Raw genomic sequence first — 16,201 nt, 5'->3', positions numbered from 1 at the left:
TCTTCACAAGGGGATCAATGTTTTGCAGTTGAGACATTAATGAGAAGGATTGTGTTGATGACGACTCGTTCAGGAAACCAGACGACAGACTGTTGGCTTTTCTCACCAAAGAGGAATTCAATAGCTCTGCCACTGAAAGAATCTCTTCGCCCACTGCGATAATGAGCGAGATACGCCTTTGCAAGCGTGCATGTTTCTCTTCTCTCGCCGCTCGAGAAACACATTATGTAATATCTTTCATTTATGATGTGTACACATAGAAACAGATGCCTCTGATTATGGCAGTAAAGATAAGAGGCCGAGAGACGACGTGAGATCATTTTGCTCAAGAAAGATAGATGTACAAAGAAACTGTTTTTCGCTTTTGGTAGTTGACTGACAAATAAAGTGAAAAAAAAAAGAAAAAAGTCGCTTAAATCTACAATTTGACTGATTTTCTGAAGATGAGATAATCATTTGTCAAGTGTGTTCAAAATAACATTTCCCCGAGTGTGCGATTCAACAAATGTGAGGTTTTACATGCACTCATTGAAAGTCCATAACAAATTTCCATTTCCAAATAACACGTCAGCCAATTGGAGGCGATTTTTCTCAAAAGATAAGATGTTTACTTTGCGGGGGCCTCGTCAACGAAGTCATTGAGCAACGTTTTCAACTGTTTGTTGACGAAGTCGTTGTATTTGGTCCAAGCACAGAATAACTTTGTTGAAGATTTGCAATCAGCCAGCGAGCCTCTTCACCAGGAAGTGTGGTCTGAACACGTTTACTTGGGTAAACAGTTTTAGCCCGACAACCGTACCAAGGTTGTTTTCACAAAATGTCTCTTTTAATAGTCTTTGTCAATAGAGACTAATACAGATATGATTTTAGCTTTGGATTGATGAGGGATACCACCGCCACTAATCTCTGATTCGCGTGAAAGAGAGATTAAGAAGTGAGGAGTTCTACAAGGTTCCTGGTCCTCTTCTATTCAAGTTTACAGCCACATGTGCTCTAAAAACAGCACATGGCACTGAAATCTATTTTGTTTTACCATCCAGAGAATTCCAATAATTACCACAATCCTTCTATAAATGCAATTTATAGACTATTTATTTGTAATCTGTGCAGAAAAACAATCTCAATGATAAAGCGTACAGGTAATAAATATCGTCTTATCGTGTTGACAGGAGGAGGCCACTCTAGGTTAACTGTGACTAAGAAGGAATTAATCCAACAGGCAGTTTGCCTCTTGTGCTAATTGGCTCTGTCAGACGTCAGCGTAACACGGGATTGGCCAGATATCAGATAGGTTAGGGGGAATGTCTTTGAGTGTTATGGCATTTCAACTTTGTCCCTTGAGGCGCACTCAAGTGTTTTTCCCACACGCTGAAGCCCCGGAGGAACATAGTGATCTGGCTGTGGTGTTTTCCTTTTTGTCTCTGTTGGAGCGTTTTTTGTTGAAATTTCATCAGCTGCTTTAATGTTAGAATGACTACAGACAAGGTAAGTTGTTCTTTGTGTCAAAAGAATCTGCAATGGGTGTGTCAAAAGAAAGATAACTGACTTTGAAGTGGACGTGATTCGTTTTAATTCAAATTTCAAAGGCCAATTTTGGAGTGAGGCAGAATTAAAAGCATTCTAAAGACATTGGCATTATTCTTTAGAAACACATAAGTGGAGCCCACTGCTGGCAGGGTCACCTGTAATTCAATGTTGAGTCAAACCTGGGTTTTCAAAATCCCTTTTTATTTCAGGTGCACTGTGGGATGGACATCATTGACCTCTTGCTCAAAAACGAGCATGAATCTTCCAGTTGCTACAGCAACCAACTGTGGACTATCCCAATTAACAATGTACGTATCAATGTGAACAATTTGCTCCAGAACTGAGAACCTCAGAGGAAAACAACTGAGGGCAGAGACTCAGTGAATCACATTTTGAAAAATTGGTATGCTTGGTGTGAACCACATCTGGGTTGGGCTCATACATAATTAAGGTTAATCTCATCTGTATATGATTTCGGTTTCATTCTATGTTGTATCAGCTCCAGCTGGCAGCAGAGACGCAATGAGTCACTGGCAAATGAGCATGAAACATTGAAAGAGCGGCGTGTTTTTGTTCTCGTCTTCGCTCGTGCATCAGAATACCATTATGTGATTAAGTCTGTCAGTCCAGCTTGGACGTTGTGATACATTGATATATATACACGTCCTCTTTTGCCGTAGTCCCTCAGCCCAGAGAGACATGCTACTGAGGACTTCCTGGACACTCTGCTGCATGGAAGCGACTCGTCTTCGGCACCAGCGTCCCCCCTGTGGTCACCCTGCACCTCTGACAGTGGCATCAATGAGGAGCCTCTGATAGATACCATAGGCAGCCCGCACAGCACCACCTGCACAGCTTTCCCAGCCATTGACATACCGACTTTCCTTCAGCCGAGATCTCTGGAGAACCAGCGAGCAGGAAACCAAAACATGGCGGATGTATGCATTGACCTTGGTAAGGTTAGATCTGAATCAGGAATAAGAAGAAAGGTTAGGGTTACCTGGGAGGCTTCCTGAGGCTATGGCTTACCTTCAGGGACAGCTGGGTCGCATTTCAATCCAAAGGTTGTTGTGCTGTGTGTGTGTGCGTGTGTGTGCGTGTGTGTGCGTGTGTGTGCGTGTGTGTGTGTGGTTCATTGCAAGTGGAATCATGCTTGGAGATTTTTCAACTGGCAAAATAGCAAATGTCACAAATTAATTGTGTACTTTCTACAAAATAGTTCCTTTCCAACATACATTCACCTCGATTTTCCACCAATAGGATTTTAAGCACCTTTTTATGCAAATAGGTTTTCTGTTCATGGTATCGGTATCGGCTCTGTATCGGAGGAGGGGGATCTGTGATCCCATACATCACTCATGAATTTGACAATGTTAAGTCCTCTGATGTGTTGAAAATGTGCCATATATCAGTAAAGTTAATTGCCCATTGTGGAATTACAGCACAAGACACATAGTACAGACGGGCCATCGCTTCAAACATGCAACACACGTCTGTGAAGATTGGGACCACAAATGTCAAGTTAGGAAATAAAAACTCCGGGCATGAGGGCAGCCAGGCAACAAACACAGCCACAGAGTGTAGATTTTTTAGAATTTTCTGCTATAACGAGGGCTGTTGACTGAGCCTCTGGCAATAGGCCTTTCAGAAAATGTTGTGGTTTTTTTTTCCTCCCCCATTTCTGAACAATTGTCCGGATAAATGGTGTGATTTCTCATTCATTCATGATGAAACTGGAAACTGTCTTTTTTTTTTTTTTTTTTTTAATAATAGTGCTTTTGATTTGTGACCCCTGTGGACCAAAAATAGGTTTACAATTGATATTGTACACCAGACCTGAAACACACAGAGATGTTGAACAGAAAGGAAAAACAAACAAACAATGCCACATGTGCTGTTTCAGGCACAAGACGTGATGGGAGGTCCTTGTGATCACCCCGTGCCTTTTGTGATGCCACTTGTTTCCACGTGTGCACCTGCCCGCCGTATTTTTTCAGGCCACTTGGCAAACAGGTTGTTTGGAGTATCTTGGCCAACTAATCACAGGTCTTATATTGAGTTGGCCCACTTCAGTAGTGCCAGCCTCTTGATGTAATCCCACACTGAATTGATGATGCTGACATCAGGGCCGCGTGGGGACGACGCCATCTGCTGCAGGGCTCCTCGTTGACTCTGGCTGTATGATTGAGGATGTCGTCCTGCAGCAGTACTAATGTGACACTGATCAAATGCCTCCCCGGGGGCCTCCTGGTGACGGTTGTAAATGTAAAATATCGTAAGAGCCAGAGACACGTCCACGGCGCTGTTTATTGACGTTCGGTTAAGCACAAAATGATGCAGCAGAATAAATTGTAATGTAGTTGGGTTTGGATTAATTGTTAAAATGTTTCAATCCACACCTGCTGTTTAACTTTGTTTTTCAAAAATTCAATATGCAGATTGGGCGTCTGAGGGCCTTATTGAGGAATCTGAAATTGCATACCAGCTCACGGCAAACCATAACCCCCTGCTACCACCGAGTCCTGCTACGCTCACAGTGAAAGACCTGCTGTTATCCAACCTGGGACAGAAAGTAAGAACAGCTGGATGTTACCGGGAAGTTTACCAGAAGTTTTGTCTTGCTTTCTAGTTTGAAGTAATAATTAAACCAAAAAATAAAAAATCAACTTGGGTGTCATGAATAAATGAAACCTGAAGTTACAGTATGCTCCACTGCTTCTCTTGATAATTTCAGAGCAGAAACTGACTCGAGGTGACCTGCACGGCTCCGTGGGGGGTGGGGGGGGGGTGGGGGGGGGGGGGGGGGGGGTGGAGGCACTTTTGGCACCATGTACAGCACATTGAATTTTCTGAAGTGTAATATTCTGTCCATCTGTTTCACAGGCACAGCGAACCCCCCAGCACACCCTGCAGGAGCTTGTACTTAATGAGGATGAGAAGAAGCTTTTGGCCAAAGAAGGGGTAAACCTGCCCAGCAAATTCCCCCTGTCCAAGGTGCATGAGCGAGATACACAGATGTGGTGCATATGTCTCTAAACATCCACATTCACCATCCACACACATACACACACCCCTATAAATCAAAATCAATATCCCCAGTCACAGTTCTAACAGTTTTGCTCTAACCTTCTTTTCCCAAACTAGTTTCATCTCACATATTTTCTCTCTCTCTCTCTCTCTCCCTCCTTTCCTCCTATATGTTTCATCTGTCTGACCAGTTTGAAGAGAGGGTTTTGAAGAAGATCCGCCGGAAAATCCGCAACAAGCGGTCGGCTCAGGAGAGTCGAAAGAAGAAGAGGGAGTATGTTGATAGCCTAGAAGGAAGGTAGGAACCTGCTGCACTCAGTATCCTCTTGTCATCATCTCAACGTGCCGCGCTTTCACGCTGCTACAAATTGTAATGAGTTTGTTTTGTCACACACTCAGTGAACATGAACAAAGTGCTCCTTAGATGAAAAGGGAACATTTATCAATGCTTGTTAATTAAGAATTAGTGACAAATGGTTGATTAAAGCACTTCCGTTAGCGGAAATCTGTTGGTTTTTTTTCAATTAGAAAAACAAAACAAAACAGAAAAGCTTCATAGAACCAATTCTGGACATGGTTTGTTTGGAGTAAAAAGACAAAGAGTAGAAAAGCAGCCGCTGTTGCGTCAGACGAAACAAAGAACAATCTGAAACTTACAGAAACATTTTTCAAAAGGGATTAATCCTGGGAGAGCTGGGAGAGCTGGTTGCGAGTCGCCCTGTCCTTGTTTAGACAAGGACAGGGCGACTCGAATCATGAGGCTGTACAGTTATCAAGATTTCAGTTAGGCCAATGGAACAATGCGAGAACTGAGAGTGAGGAAGATGGGCTGAATTCAATCTGACTCCATTTGATTTCAATAGCGTCAAATACAACCCAGTCATTTCATGGAACTTTTACTGAGAAAAAGCCGACAATTCCAAGTGAGCGAGCGAAATGTGTGTGTAACAATAATTATACTAACAAAAAAAAAAAAAGAATTAGAAACTATATACATAAAATGATTTGTTTTGCGACATTGCATGTGCTGAATAATGTTTTCTATCATTGATGCAAATGGTTACAGAATTCTCTGACGTACTGTCTTTTGAAAACTCCAGAGAAATGCTCCCAGTGCCACAGGCCCCACAGTTTTCCTCACGAGACAATCACATTGTCTGGGAAAACTCAGACAAATTGAAACTGAATTGTTATGACAGAAAAATAACCTGCGACTGTGAAAACAACTTTCAGAAATAACTGCTCCTTTCAGTTCAGGAAAGTTTGTTCTCCCAGCTATTTCTGATTCGTTTGCACTGCCTCGCAATCTTTAGGTGAATATCGATGCAACTTATTATACACCTGCATTATCTTGGGAAGATAAAACGATCCTTTGGTTCAGCTTGAACAACGCACACACACATGTTTCCAAAACCTTCATTTATGATTAAAATTGTTTGGCAAAATGGACTCAATTTAGACTATTACTAAATAACTCAACTTGCTCTTTAGGATAAACTTTAAAAAATACATTATTTATCAAGTTTGTCTGTTTTGTTTTGTTTTGCTTTGTCTGCATCGCTCTGTTATGTTTGATGTTTGTTTTGTTGTGTGCGACATGTACAAAACAAACTAAACTAAAAACTAACTAAAACCCCCCAAAAAAACAATTACATTGGAAACTTATTTTACTACCACCTCAATTTATAGCCTGTTAAGTACTCATGTGTAACCCCAGTTAACTTCATTCCTCTAGTATAGGAGTTGTCAAGTATTAAAAGAAATGAAAAGTCCTCACAAGACCAAGACGAGGCACAAAAAGCTGAAGCATCAGTAACTTCAGATTTGTTGTGCCTCGTCTTGGTCTTACTTTGGAAAACACACAACACTGTAATAGCCGGCTGCACAATGGAGCAGCTCAAAGGTTTTAGTGGTGCAGTTGCCGACTCAGGATGCTGTATGTGACAACAGAGAGCAGGGCTCTTCTTCTTTTCTTTTTTTTGTTTTGTTGCCCAGATGTAGTTCAGATTCTTCCTCCTCAATCTCTCTTCCAGGCTGTGCAATGTAAGCCACAGCACATGATTGGTGGCCCTTTGTATTAAATTAGTTAATCCTGCCTTCCTCCCACAGCACAGCTCAGCCACACCATCATTTCTGCAAACAATCCAGTTCAGTCCTCAGATAGCCCAATCCATCTATGTCCTCAGTTGCTTTTGTTCCCTCAGCTTGCTCTCTGGTATTGTTCATCAGTCTCACTAGGTTACGTGTAAGTTTTCTTTTATAACTGATGCCGGGCATCAGATTCTTCATCCACCACTATAATATCTCAAACCCACAAAACAAAACCGGTTGTTTTTTTTGTAAAAGCCCAATATACTGACATTTTCAATCATTTATCTCCAGCACATTTTGACCTTTTGTCAAACCTTCATGATTAATTGAGTGCATAAGAAAACCTGCGAACAATCCTCAGTGATCCCATTTATATTTTTGGGAAATTCTCAGTGATGATGCTGCAGCTTAAGAAAATAAATCAAATAAAAATGTAATTGCGCGCTATCAGCACCTCATCCAAGTTGGGACTTTGTTGATTGTGGATCACACGACTTTCATGACATGAAGAAACTGGCACTCCTGCCAGACCGACTCAGCATTTTCCTTTAATTAAACCAGCTTCAAGCAGAGCGTATCAACGTGGGAGGATTATCAATCAGATACTGAAGGATGACTCAGAGTGACGAAAACAGAGACGGTACTGGTGGCAGAACAAGTAAATGGGGGTGGGTGTGGGTGGTGAATGGAGACCCTGAATGGCAGATTGGGACGCGGGATAATAGCCGACAGACGGATATTGGCAGGGAGAGAATTTGGGCATCACATGATTGTCTTTTTGGATTGTCATCTATCTTAGTTTATTATGTATAACACCCTCCTCTCTCTCTCTCTCTGTATTGCTACAGAATGTCTGTATGCAGTGCTCACAACCTTGAACTGCAGAGAAAGATCCATCGGCTGGAAGAGACCAACAAGTGAGTGTTCAAGTTGAGCCAACGAGGGCAGAAACTGAGGCTCCGTGGAGCATTGTTTTATTTATTTATTTATTTATTTATTTGATAACATTTGAAATGCAACATAAATTTGATCGAGAAAGTCATGCTGAAATGTGACACGGGCTAGAATTTATTTTGCACGTGTGTGATGGCCAAAACAGGCAGGGGCACACACACACACACACACACACACACACACACACACACACACACACACACACACGCACGCACGCACGCACGCACGCACGCACACACACACACACACACACGCACACACACACACACACAGTACTAATGTTCCAGGTGGAACGACCAAGCAGATAAAATTGCATCTTAAAGCACTTAAACCCATTTCATTCAGTATTTATCAAAACACAAGACATCCCTCTATTCATTTGTTCCATCCATCCATCCATCCATTCATCCATCATTCCATCCATCCATCCATCCATCCATTAAGTTCAGTAATGTGTTTAGAGCCTCATCTCCTGAAACAAATTACACCTTGCATTTATTGAAACTACTATTATGTGTCATACAAATACAGCTTGCTTACGTTCACATTGTATAGGCATGGTTTAAGTGCACCCCTTATTTTTTGAAAGCTGGATGTGTCTAAATGTATGTGTTTATCAGAATGATGCCTCCAAATATGTCATTGAGGAGCACAAAGTGTGACCTATATATTGTCCCCAAGGTATGATTGAGATGTAAACGTGGGTGGAAAGGGTTTCGAGGAAACATGCAGCTCTGGCGGCTGCAGCCTCTGTTAAAAACAACAAAAAAAAACCATCACGCATTCAGGCCAGCTTTATTGCTTTTAAAATCTGTATTCAATGTGTTTTAGATGTGGCATGAAAGACGGCCGACAAAAGCGCCTCTCAGAATGTGCTAAAGAATATTTATTCACAAATATTCATGCTTGTCTCTTTTTTTCTAACTTACATTGATGAACCCCCCCTTATAGGATGCTGATGAGCTGGTTAAGAGGGGGGGGGGGGGGGGGGGGGGAGCTCCAATATACAGCACAATGTCCAGACTACAAAGCCAAATCGATTTTTAAACTTCACATTTTCTGGCTCTGGTTTCACTTTATTTTGCAACCTCATTATGTTCCTTTTCCCCCTGTAGTAAAGTGAAAGCAAACACAGCAGAGAGACAGACAGACGGCAGCACATTACCCCTGAACCTGCTGCTCTTCCTTTCTTGTTCAGTTGCCAGAGATCACTCGAGCTGACAACAACAACAAAAAAAATAAAAGATGCCCATTTTTCACATGTGGCCCCCTTTTTTTTTTTTTTGCGAGACACAATCTCTTTCATTTTCTTGCTTGTGTTTGTTTTGCAGAGCTCTGCTGGAGCAGCTAAGCCAGCTTCAGGCTCTCCCGAATAGCTCCAGCAAGTCAGCACACAGAGGAACCTGCATTCTGGTGAGATACACACCAAAAAAAAACAACAAACCAAAAAAAAAGTATGTTAATTTGTAGCCTTGAGTGGTTTTTGTTTTTGACAGACAGCTTATTCTTACCCACTGAATAATAGATAAAAACATACAGATGATCAATAATAAACTCTATATTGCCCAGGCACATCATTAAAAACCTGTCTGTGTTCCTCCTACTATTTGAGTCGAATGTTTGAAACGCAGCACCCTTCCTCTGTGCACATTTTCTTCAGACATCTATCATTTTCCTCTGATCTTTCCTCTGATTTACCCGTCTTTGTCCTGCTGTTTGTATTTATGTGCAGGTCCTGCTCCTCTCTTTCTCGCTGCTCATTTCCTCGAACCTTCAGCCGGACCCTTACAGCCAACTCAGCCAGGCGGACTACGCTGAGGCTAAAGGTCAGTGGAAATGTGCCCCCGACTGCGTTTTATTCTCTTCACAAGCAAACACACTCACTCCTCTCCATCCCTCTGCCTCTCAGTGTCATCACGCTCCCTGCAGGCGGTGGATGAAGTGCGAGACGTCCCTCCTCCTCTGTCTCCGCTCTCCACCTCCGGGAGCTTTGAAGCCCTGCGCATGCTGACGGAGAAGCTCCGGCCCCGGACAAATCTCCCCGCGGCGGGCGTCTCCTCCACTCACCACCGGGATCACAGGCACCGGGACGATCACTGATCCCAACAGGAGACGCAGCAGGTGCAGCGTCCACATGAGCAGATTAATTGCTTTTCGGTTTCTCTCTCTCCCGCTGCAGAGGCTGAGAGAAATGTTGTGGTGGTGTCCCGGTACGCAAACATGGACATGAAAGACGTTTCCGAAGAAAGTCTTCTGTTTCAAGCAGGAGCTGATGATGCAATCTTCCACTGAGGATGTACGTTGGCATCTGAGAAAGGAAGGCATCTCAGACAGAGTGGATCGTGTGCTGATCATACCGCTGGTGTATCATGGATACACGAGTCTTCTGTAAAAACAGCACAAATGTATTTTCGTTTTGTATCCTATATGGCTTAAAAACAGTTCAGCGCAATGCTGGTATAGCAGCCTAGAACATGTTATTTAAAAAAAAAAAAGCTATGAAAACTGTCTTCATATACAAGATACAAAGCTTAAAACCAAAGTCAATATATTAATATATTACAGAATGTTTTTTTTATATGAGGTGATGCAAAATATCTAGACAAGAAACTAGAAAAATACAGTTAGATTTTCATAGGTACATTGTCAGGTTGTTGCAGTACAAAGGTGAATTAAAGGCAAATGGAAACACCTGGAAGTTTTGTTCTGTCTTTCAAGATGTTAAATCATAAATCACGTGTAAGGAGAAACATTTCCCCGTGAATATAAAGAGTTGAATAAAGTCAAAGTTGAACGTGATTGTAGTGGCTAATCCAAAGGAAACCTGGTTCTGGAGGGTGGCTGCCATGTATGTTTTAGAATAGGAAGTCTTCATTTGAATAATAGTGCATAGGTTTTATATAGCGCTTTTCTGGACAGTCAAAGAAGCTTTACATTGCATTATTCATTCACTCCATCCTTGGCGGTGGTAAGCTACGTATGTAACCACAGCTGCTCTGGGGTAAACTGGCAGACATTAGTTTTCACGTCACGATTTTGGTGCTGAAGATCATTTTATAGAAAAAGGGACAACCTTAGAGCAGGAAGGGATCAATGATGATTTAGCAGGTCCCTCTCTCACGCAGGGCTGGTTGTAATGGGTCTTGTTTTGTTTTGTTTTTTTCATTGTGAGGCTTTCTGCAGAGTTTGTTGATGACAAACATCATCAGATTCAGGTGAGTTTGTCCATCTGCGTCTCGCTGAGAGATGATCACAGTTCAACATAAGGGGAGAAAATCATTATTCAAATTCTAGGCAAAGCTTCCAACAGTTGTTTAGAAGGTCTCTGATGAATTACGCATGACAGTGCCTCTGGGCACAACAAAATCTATAAGTAACAATTTTTAACCTTTCGTCAATTGATATAAATGTTGTGATGTGTCGACTGACGGTCCAGCATACTAAGACATGTAAAATCATAATAGGGTAAAACACAAGTGACATAAAATATTATCACTGCCTGAATGTGATGTCAACCGGTGCAACACGGCTTACATCCTTAATATCCCTTTGAAGAGATTTGTTTTGCACAGTAAAAAATAAATAAATGAATATATGTTACCCTATGCGTAGCTTATTCACTGCAATGAAGATCCAGATGTTGACGTGGACAATATAACCAGCATAATATTAATGTTTGGAGTGGGAAATTAGGAAGTCTGATTTAGCCTATTTACAAAGAATTGGAAGGTGCATGAATGAATGCAGGAAGTGATCTGAATAATAAACCCTAACCCTCGGCTTTATAGTTTTATAAAATAAAATAAAACCCAACTAAATCTGCTTCTGTGAGTAGCTGCAGAATGTTCAGCTTTATGGGTCATAATGACATAGTTTGACAGTTATTGAATGAATAACCTGCAAGAAAATCTGGGTCTGGTTTTAGAATGAGGCCTTTTTAAATGGAATATACATGTTGCATACGTTTTACAAGAGTGTTTCATCATTTTACCCGCAAAGAAAAGAAATGTTGGATAGTTCTGGTTGGTAAATCCAAACCGACTGACTGTTTTGAGTGTTTGTGTCAGTGACAGAGATAATCTGTCTCTCTGTTTTACTTATGTGATGGACTGGTATTAACCTGTGGAATGTGTAGGGTGCTCTGCTGAGACAGATGGATGGATGGATGGATGGATGGATGGATGGATGGATGGATGGATGGATGAATGGATGGATGGATGGATGGATGGATGAAGTTACCACATGCTGTGTGAAAACATCTGTTTGAATCCAAAGGCATGTCTATTGTGATCACATGAATAATGTCATATCAGTAAGTCACCATTTGCCCCAAACCACTGCTGTGGAGAGAAAAAAACATCATAGTTTCACTTGCATTGACAGCACATTGTCAATAAATATAATTCTGAGAGTTTGATTTGTATTTATATATCTGTTTTTTTTTCAGTTGGGTCTATAAGGATTTCTGACTTGGAAAACATCCCTACTATTTCTGTCCTGCACTGAACATCTTCTGATCTTCTGACGAAAACAAAGCAGGCATTATTCTTTTTTAAAAGGATGGAACATTTAAGCAGACATGAACCAAAAATACAACGTGTGTGAGCCAAGAATGAAATATTGATGTGACGGCTATGTCCCGTGTTGAGGTGCAGTGAGTTCTAGAGGAAGGTAGGAATCCAATAAGGCTGGAGAGAGGCCGCCGGTGGCAAAGATCATTAATTCAGATAATTTTACAAAGTAGACTTTTTGAGGTTCGTGGATATCTGAGCAGAGCAGCGATAATCCTGCAGTCACGGCTTGGACATGTACTGGTGATACAAATAAAAATAGGAAAGCCTGTTTTAACTTAAGCCTTGTGGGATATTTATTCAAAAATACCCCAAGAAAATCATTGCAAGTGATATCTCTTTTCAGTGTTTGAGCCTAACTTTGAACAGGCTCTTGGTGATTTCATATATCTCATCATATATTTAAAGGCTATGTAAGATAATGAACTTAACTTAAACAATTGCTTAAATTCAGGGCTATGTTGATTTGTTTGACTCCACACATTATCATTCTGAAGCAAGGATGAAGTTAGAGGTAGAATTTGGCCTCAGCCTTACAGTACTATCATATTTTAGTCACTATATTAGTGACTAAAAGAAATCAATCCATGTGAATTAAATATTGTCCTGTACATGATGCACCTACCTGCAAAGGGTGAGCCTTGGTCAGCGAAGAATGCATATTTGATAACAATATTAAGGGCTTGAAAAGCTGACATATCAGAACAACACCCATAGTTCTCTATTTAACAGGTTACATTAATGCTGACGTATTTTATCTTCCTTGAACGACAGAAACGTACACTGATGTTCATGCAAAACTAACCATAACCTATTGTATCTGTGCTCTTTTACACTCTCATTTAAACAACAAAAGCACAGGAAAGCATTGTCAGCGTGTGTATTTCCGTTTGGGTTTGTGTTAACAAAAGAAAATCGACAGACAAAGTGAAAGAAATTAAAGTCAACATCTTCTATCTTCATTAAGAGCTTCAGTGGAATGCAGTGACGCTCTACAAAGAGTGGTTTGGGTTTAAAATCCCACCGTATTGGCATTTCCATCTATACTCAATGGTCGATAAACACTCTGGGAGATAAAGAAAACTCTGAAAATGTTTTACTTCATTTGAGTTTGTGCCTGAATGTAAATTAGTCCAGGCGAAGAAACAGGTAAAACAACAACCTTGTTTTTATTCCCAACGAAATTTTATGGACCTTCCAAATATTCAAATGGGTCAAAAGGGTTTGACATTTAAAAAAAAAAATCCACAAAAACACAAAAACAAAACACGGTGTAGTTAAAATACAGCAGCAGTCAAAATGTTTGTGAAGCTGATAAATTAAACACCATCTGATCAAACTGTTCAATTCAGGCTGCTTGCTTCAATTTCTTCTAACCTTGTCTACTCTTTTTTTTTTTTTAACATCCAACAAAACACTGCAATACTGAGTGAACGCCAACAGTGACCCATAAAAAATGCGATCGAAGCGCGCGCGCGCGCACGCACACACGCACACCTCTGATTTGGCACCTTCACAAAGAGTGATAGTTGTCTGACATCTAATTCATCATTCCTCTGATGTGCATCGTTGCAGATGAATATTCAGCCCACGGAGGCGAGGAAACCTTTCTGATTGCATCATGCGCTATCATTTACTTAGAATGTATATTGAAGGATTTATCTGTACATCAAAGCGGGAGATTCACTGTTTCCATCAAAGGGGAAACAACATTAAAACGTAGTGCGAGTAAAGCAGCTAAGTACAATATCCAGTAACCCATTAGTAACAATCAAATAAATAAAAGCACCCGAATTAATCATTAACTATGGAAAAAATGGTTTTCTGCGTTGCTTTAGCACAACTCAAAGAAGATAATCTTGTAACTTCAAAGGAAATCACCTTTGGATTGAAAACCTTCTTAAAACATGTTGGGTTTTTTTTTGAATTATAAAATAAAATACTTTATGGTTTGTTTAGTATCTGTTTATACAGAGGACACTTGATGGATCGTTTGCCGGTTCCCGAAGCGTCCAAATTGCGCCATCAAGCGGCGTCCCGAGCGCCCCGTCGATATAAAAGCCTCCGGTTTCGGGACGCCGTCAGTCAGCCTGAGTGAGAAAGAAGAGGCAGGCTGCGTCATGTCACACTTCTATCTGAAGTCAAAATGATTCGGATTCATCAGCTTTTTACTCTGATATCTCAACATTCCTCTCCTGGGAAAAGTATTAAAAAACAAAAAACGAAAATGCGCACAGAGACGCGCAAGGCGCGTCTATTGAGCTCCGTCAGGCAGGAAACATGAAGATTAGTAAATCCCAATTTTTTTTGCATCCAGTTTCTGGAAGTTAGCCCTGCCAAGGGAAAAAAAAAAAAAAAAAGGACAAGCTGGAAACCTTGTTGTTTTTTGTTTTGACCCAGTAAACGCGGCTGCTCGCTGTGCTGCAGGACCATGCAGAGCAACAGCAGCTCCTCCGGACCTGTAGCCGCCCTCAACGTGTGCGGAGGAGAAGACGGTGACATTTCCGAACTCGTCGGCCCAAAAGGAGCAGCCTCTCACCTGCCCGCTTTTAACCTGTCACTGAACTGCTGGCTGCACATCCTCTCCAGAGAGTCCTCCGTGGACCTGCACGGGGACAGCGCGAACCTGGCGGTGGGTTGAACTTTTAATGCAGATCCTCCTGGAGAGGAATAATAGATTTGACATAGTCGTGTGTGAATTATTAACTAATAATATTATGTCGTGAAAGTTTGCACGGATGTCCCCCCCCCCCAAACCCCCCATAACCTCTTTATTATTCGAGCTCTTTGTAACAATTCAGCGATGAAAACAAAAGACAAAGTAAGTGAATGTTGTCTTGTGTTTGTGGCAGGTGCGAGTTCTCATTGCCATGGTGTATCTGGTGGTGTGTGTCCTGGGGCTGGTGGGAAACCTCCTGGCTCTCTTCCTCCTGCACTCCCGCCGCAGGCGCCACCGTCACTCGTCCATCGACTGCTTTGTGATGAGCCTGACACTGACGGACCTGCAGTTCGTGCTCACCCTGCCTTTCTGGGCCGTGGACACAGTGCTGGACTTCCGCTGGCCTTTCGGACGGGTCATGTGCAAGATCGTGAGCTCGGTCACCACCATGAACATGTACGCCAGTGTTTTCTTCCTCACGGCCATGAGTGTGACGCGTTACCACTCGTTGGTCACCTCCCTGAAGATGGGAAGTCCGAGGACCGCCACCTCCAGGGCAAAGTGGGTCAGTTTAACCATTTGGGTGGTGTCGCTGGTGGCCACGCTGCCTCATGCCTTTTATTCCACAACAGTCCAGGTTTGTTGAATTCAAACTCATCCAGCAACCCTGAGTTGCTTATCTTATGAAAGTATGTCCCTTTTGTTTTTGCACGCGTGCCCTGAGACTGTCTGTTACGTTTGCAGGTGTCTGCAGACGACGAGCTGTGCTTGGTTCGATTCTCCGACTCGGACTCGGGTCACTGGGATCCGCAAGTCCTGCTGGGACTCTATCAAACGCAGAAGGTCCTCCTGGGATTCGTAGTTCCCCTGATCGTCATCTCGGTGTGCTACCTCCTCCTGCTGCGGTTCATCCTGAGCCGGCGTGTCGTCGGCAGCGCGGTCGGCGGGAGCGTCTCGGAGAGGTCGGAGTGCGAGGAAGGGCGCCACCGTCGGCGCTCCAAAGTGACCCGCTCCGTCACCATCGTGGTCCTGTCCTTTTTCATCTGCTGGCTGCCCAATCAGGCTCTCACCTTGTGGGGCATCCTCATCAAATTTGACTTGGTGCCCTTCAGCAAAGCCTTCTACAACGCCCAGGCCTACGCCTTCCCCCTGACTGTGTGTCTCGCTCATGCCAACAGCTGCCTGAACCCCGTCCTCTACTGCCTCATTCGGCGGGAGTACAGAGCCGGGCTGAAGGAGGTCCTGCTGAGAATTTCCCGCGCCCTCCACAATATCTTCACCGCGGCTCTGAGGGGGAGGCGGGTGGAGGAAGCCTCGGCCGGCATGGCCATGATGCACAAAGGCATCAACATGTGATTCATCCTGAGAAAAC

General features: G+C 42.5%; 2 protein-coding genes across 2 annotated transcripts; both read left to right on the top strand.

Annotated features, from left to right (window-relative positions):
* Positions 1-1,470: 1,470 nt before the first annotated feature.
* On the top strand, positions 1,471-9,699 carry LOC308135538 (cyclic AMP-responsive element-binding protein 3-like protein 3-A; the record flags this gene model as incomplete). Its single annotated transcript, XM_080503587.1, has 10 exons — positions 1,471-1,485; positions 1,737-1,835; positions 2,208-2,481; positions 3,966-4,099; positions 4,411-4,521; positions 4,746-4,852; positions 7,494-7,562; positions 8,931-9,012; positions 9,332-9,425; positions 9,509-9,699. The coding sequence occupies 10 exons, from the start codon at positions 1,471-1,473 to the stop codon at positions 9,697-9,699; spliced, it is 1,176 nt and encodes a 391-aa protein (XP_080359713.1).
* Positions 9,700-14,601: 4,902 nt separating this feature from the next.
* Positions 14,602-16,185, top strand: LOC308135017 (relaxin-3 receptor 1-like; the record flags this gene model as incomplete). Its single annotated transcript, XM_080502881.1, has 3 exons — positions 14,602-14,802; positions 15,023-15,466; positions 15,574-16,185. 3 exons carry the CDS (start codon positions 14,602-14,604, stop codon positions 16,183-16,185), a joined length of 1,257 nt encoding a protein of 418 aa, XP_080359007.1.
* Positions 16,186-16,201: the final 16 nt, after the last annotated feature.

Source organism: Blennius ocellaris, assembly GCF_963422515.1.
Source record: "Blennius ocellaris genome assembly, chromosome: 10".
NCBI lineage: Eukaryota > Metazoa > Chordata > Actinopteri > Blenniiformes > Blenniidae > Blennius > Blennius ocellaris.
This window is presented reverse-complemented; position numbering and strand designations above follow the sequence as displayed.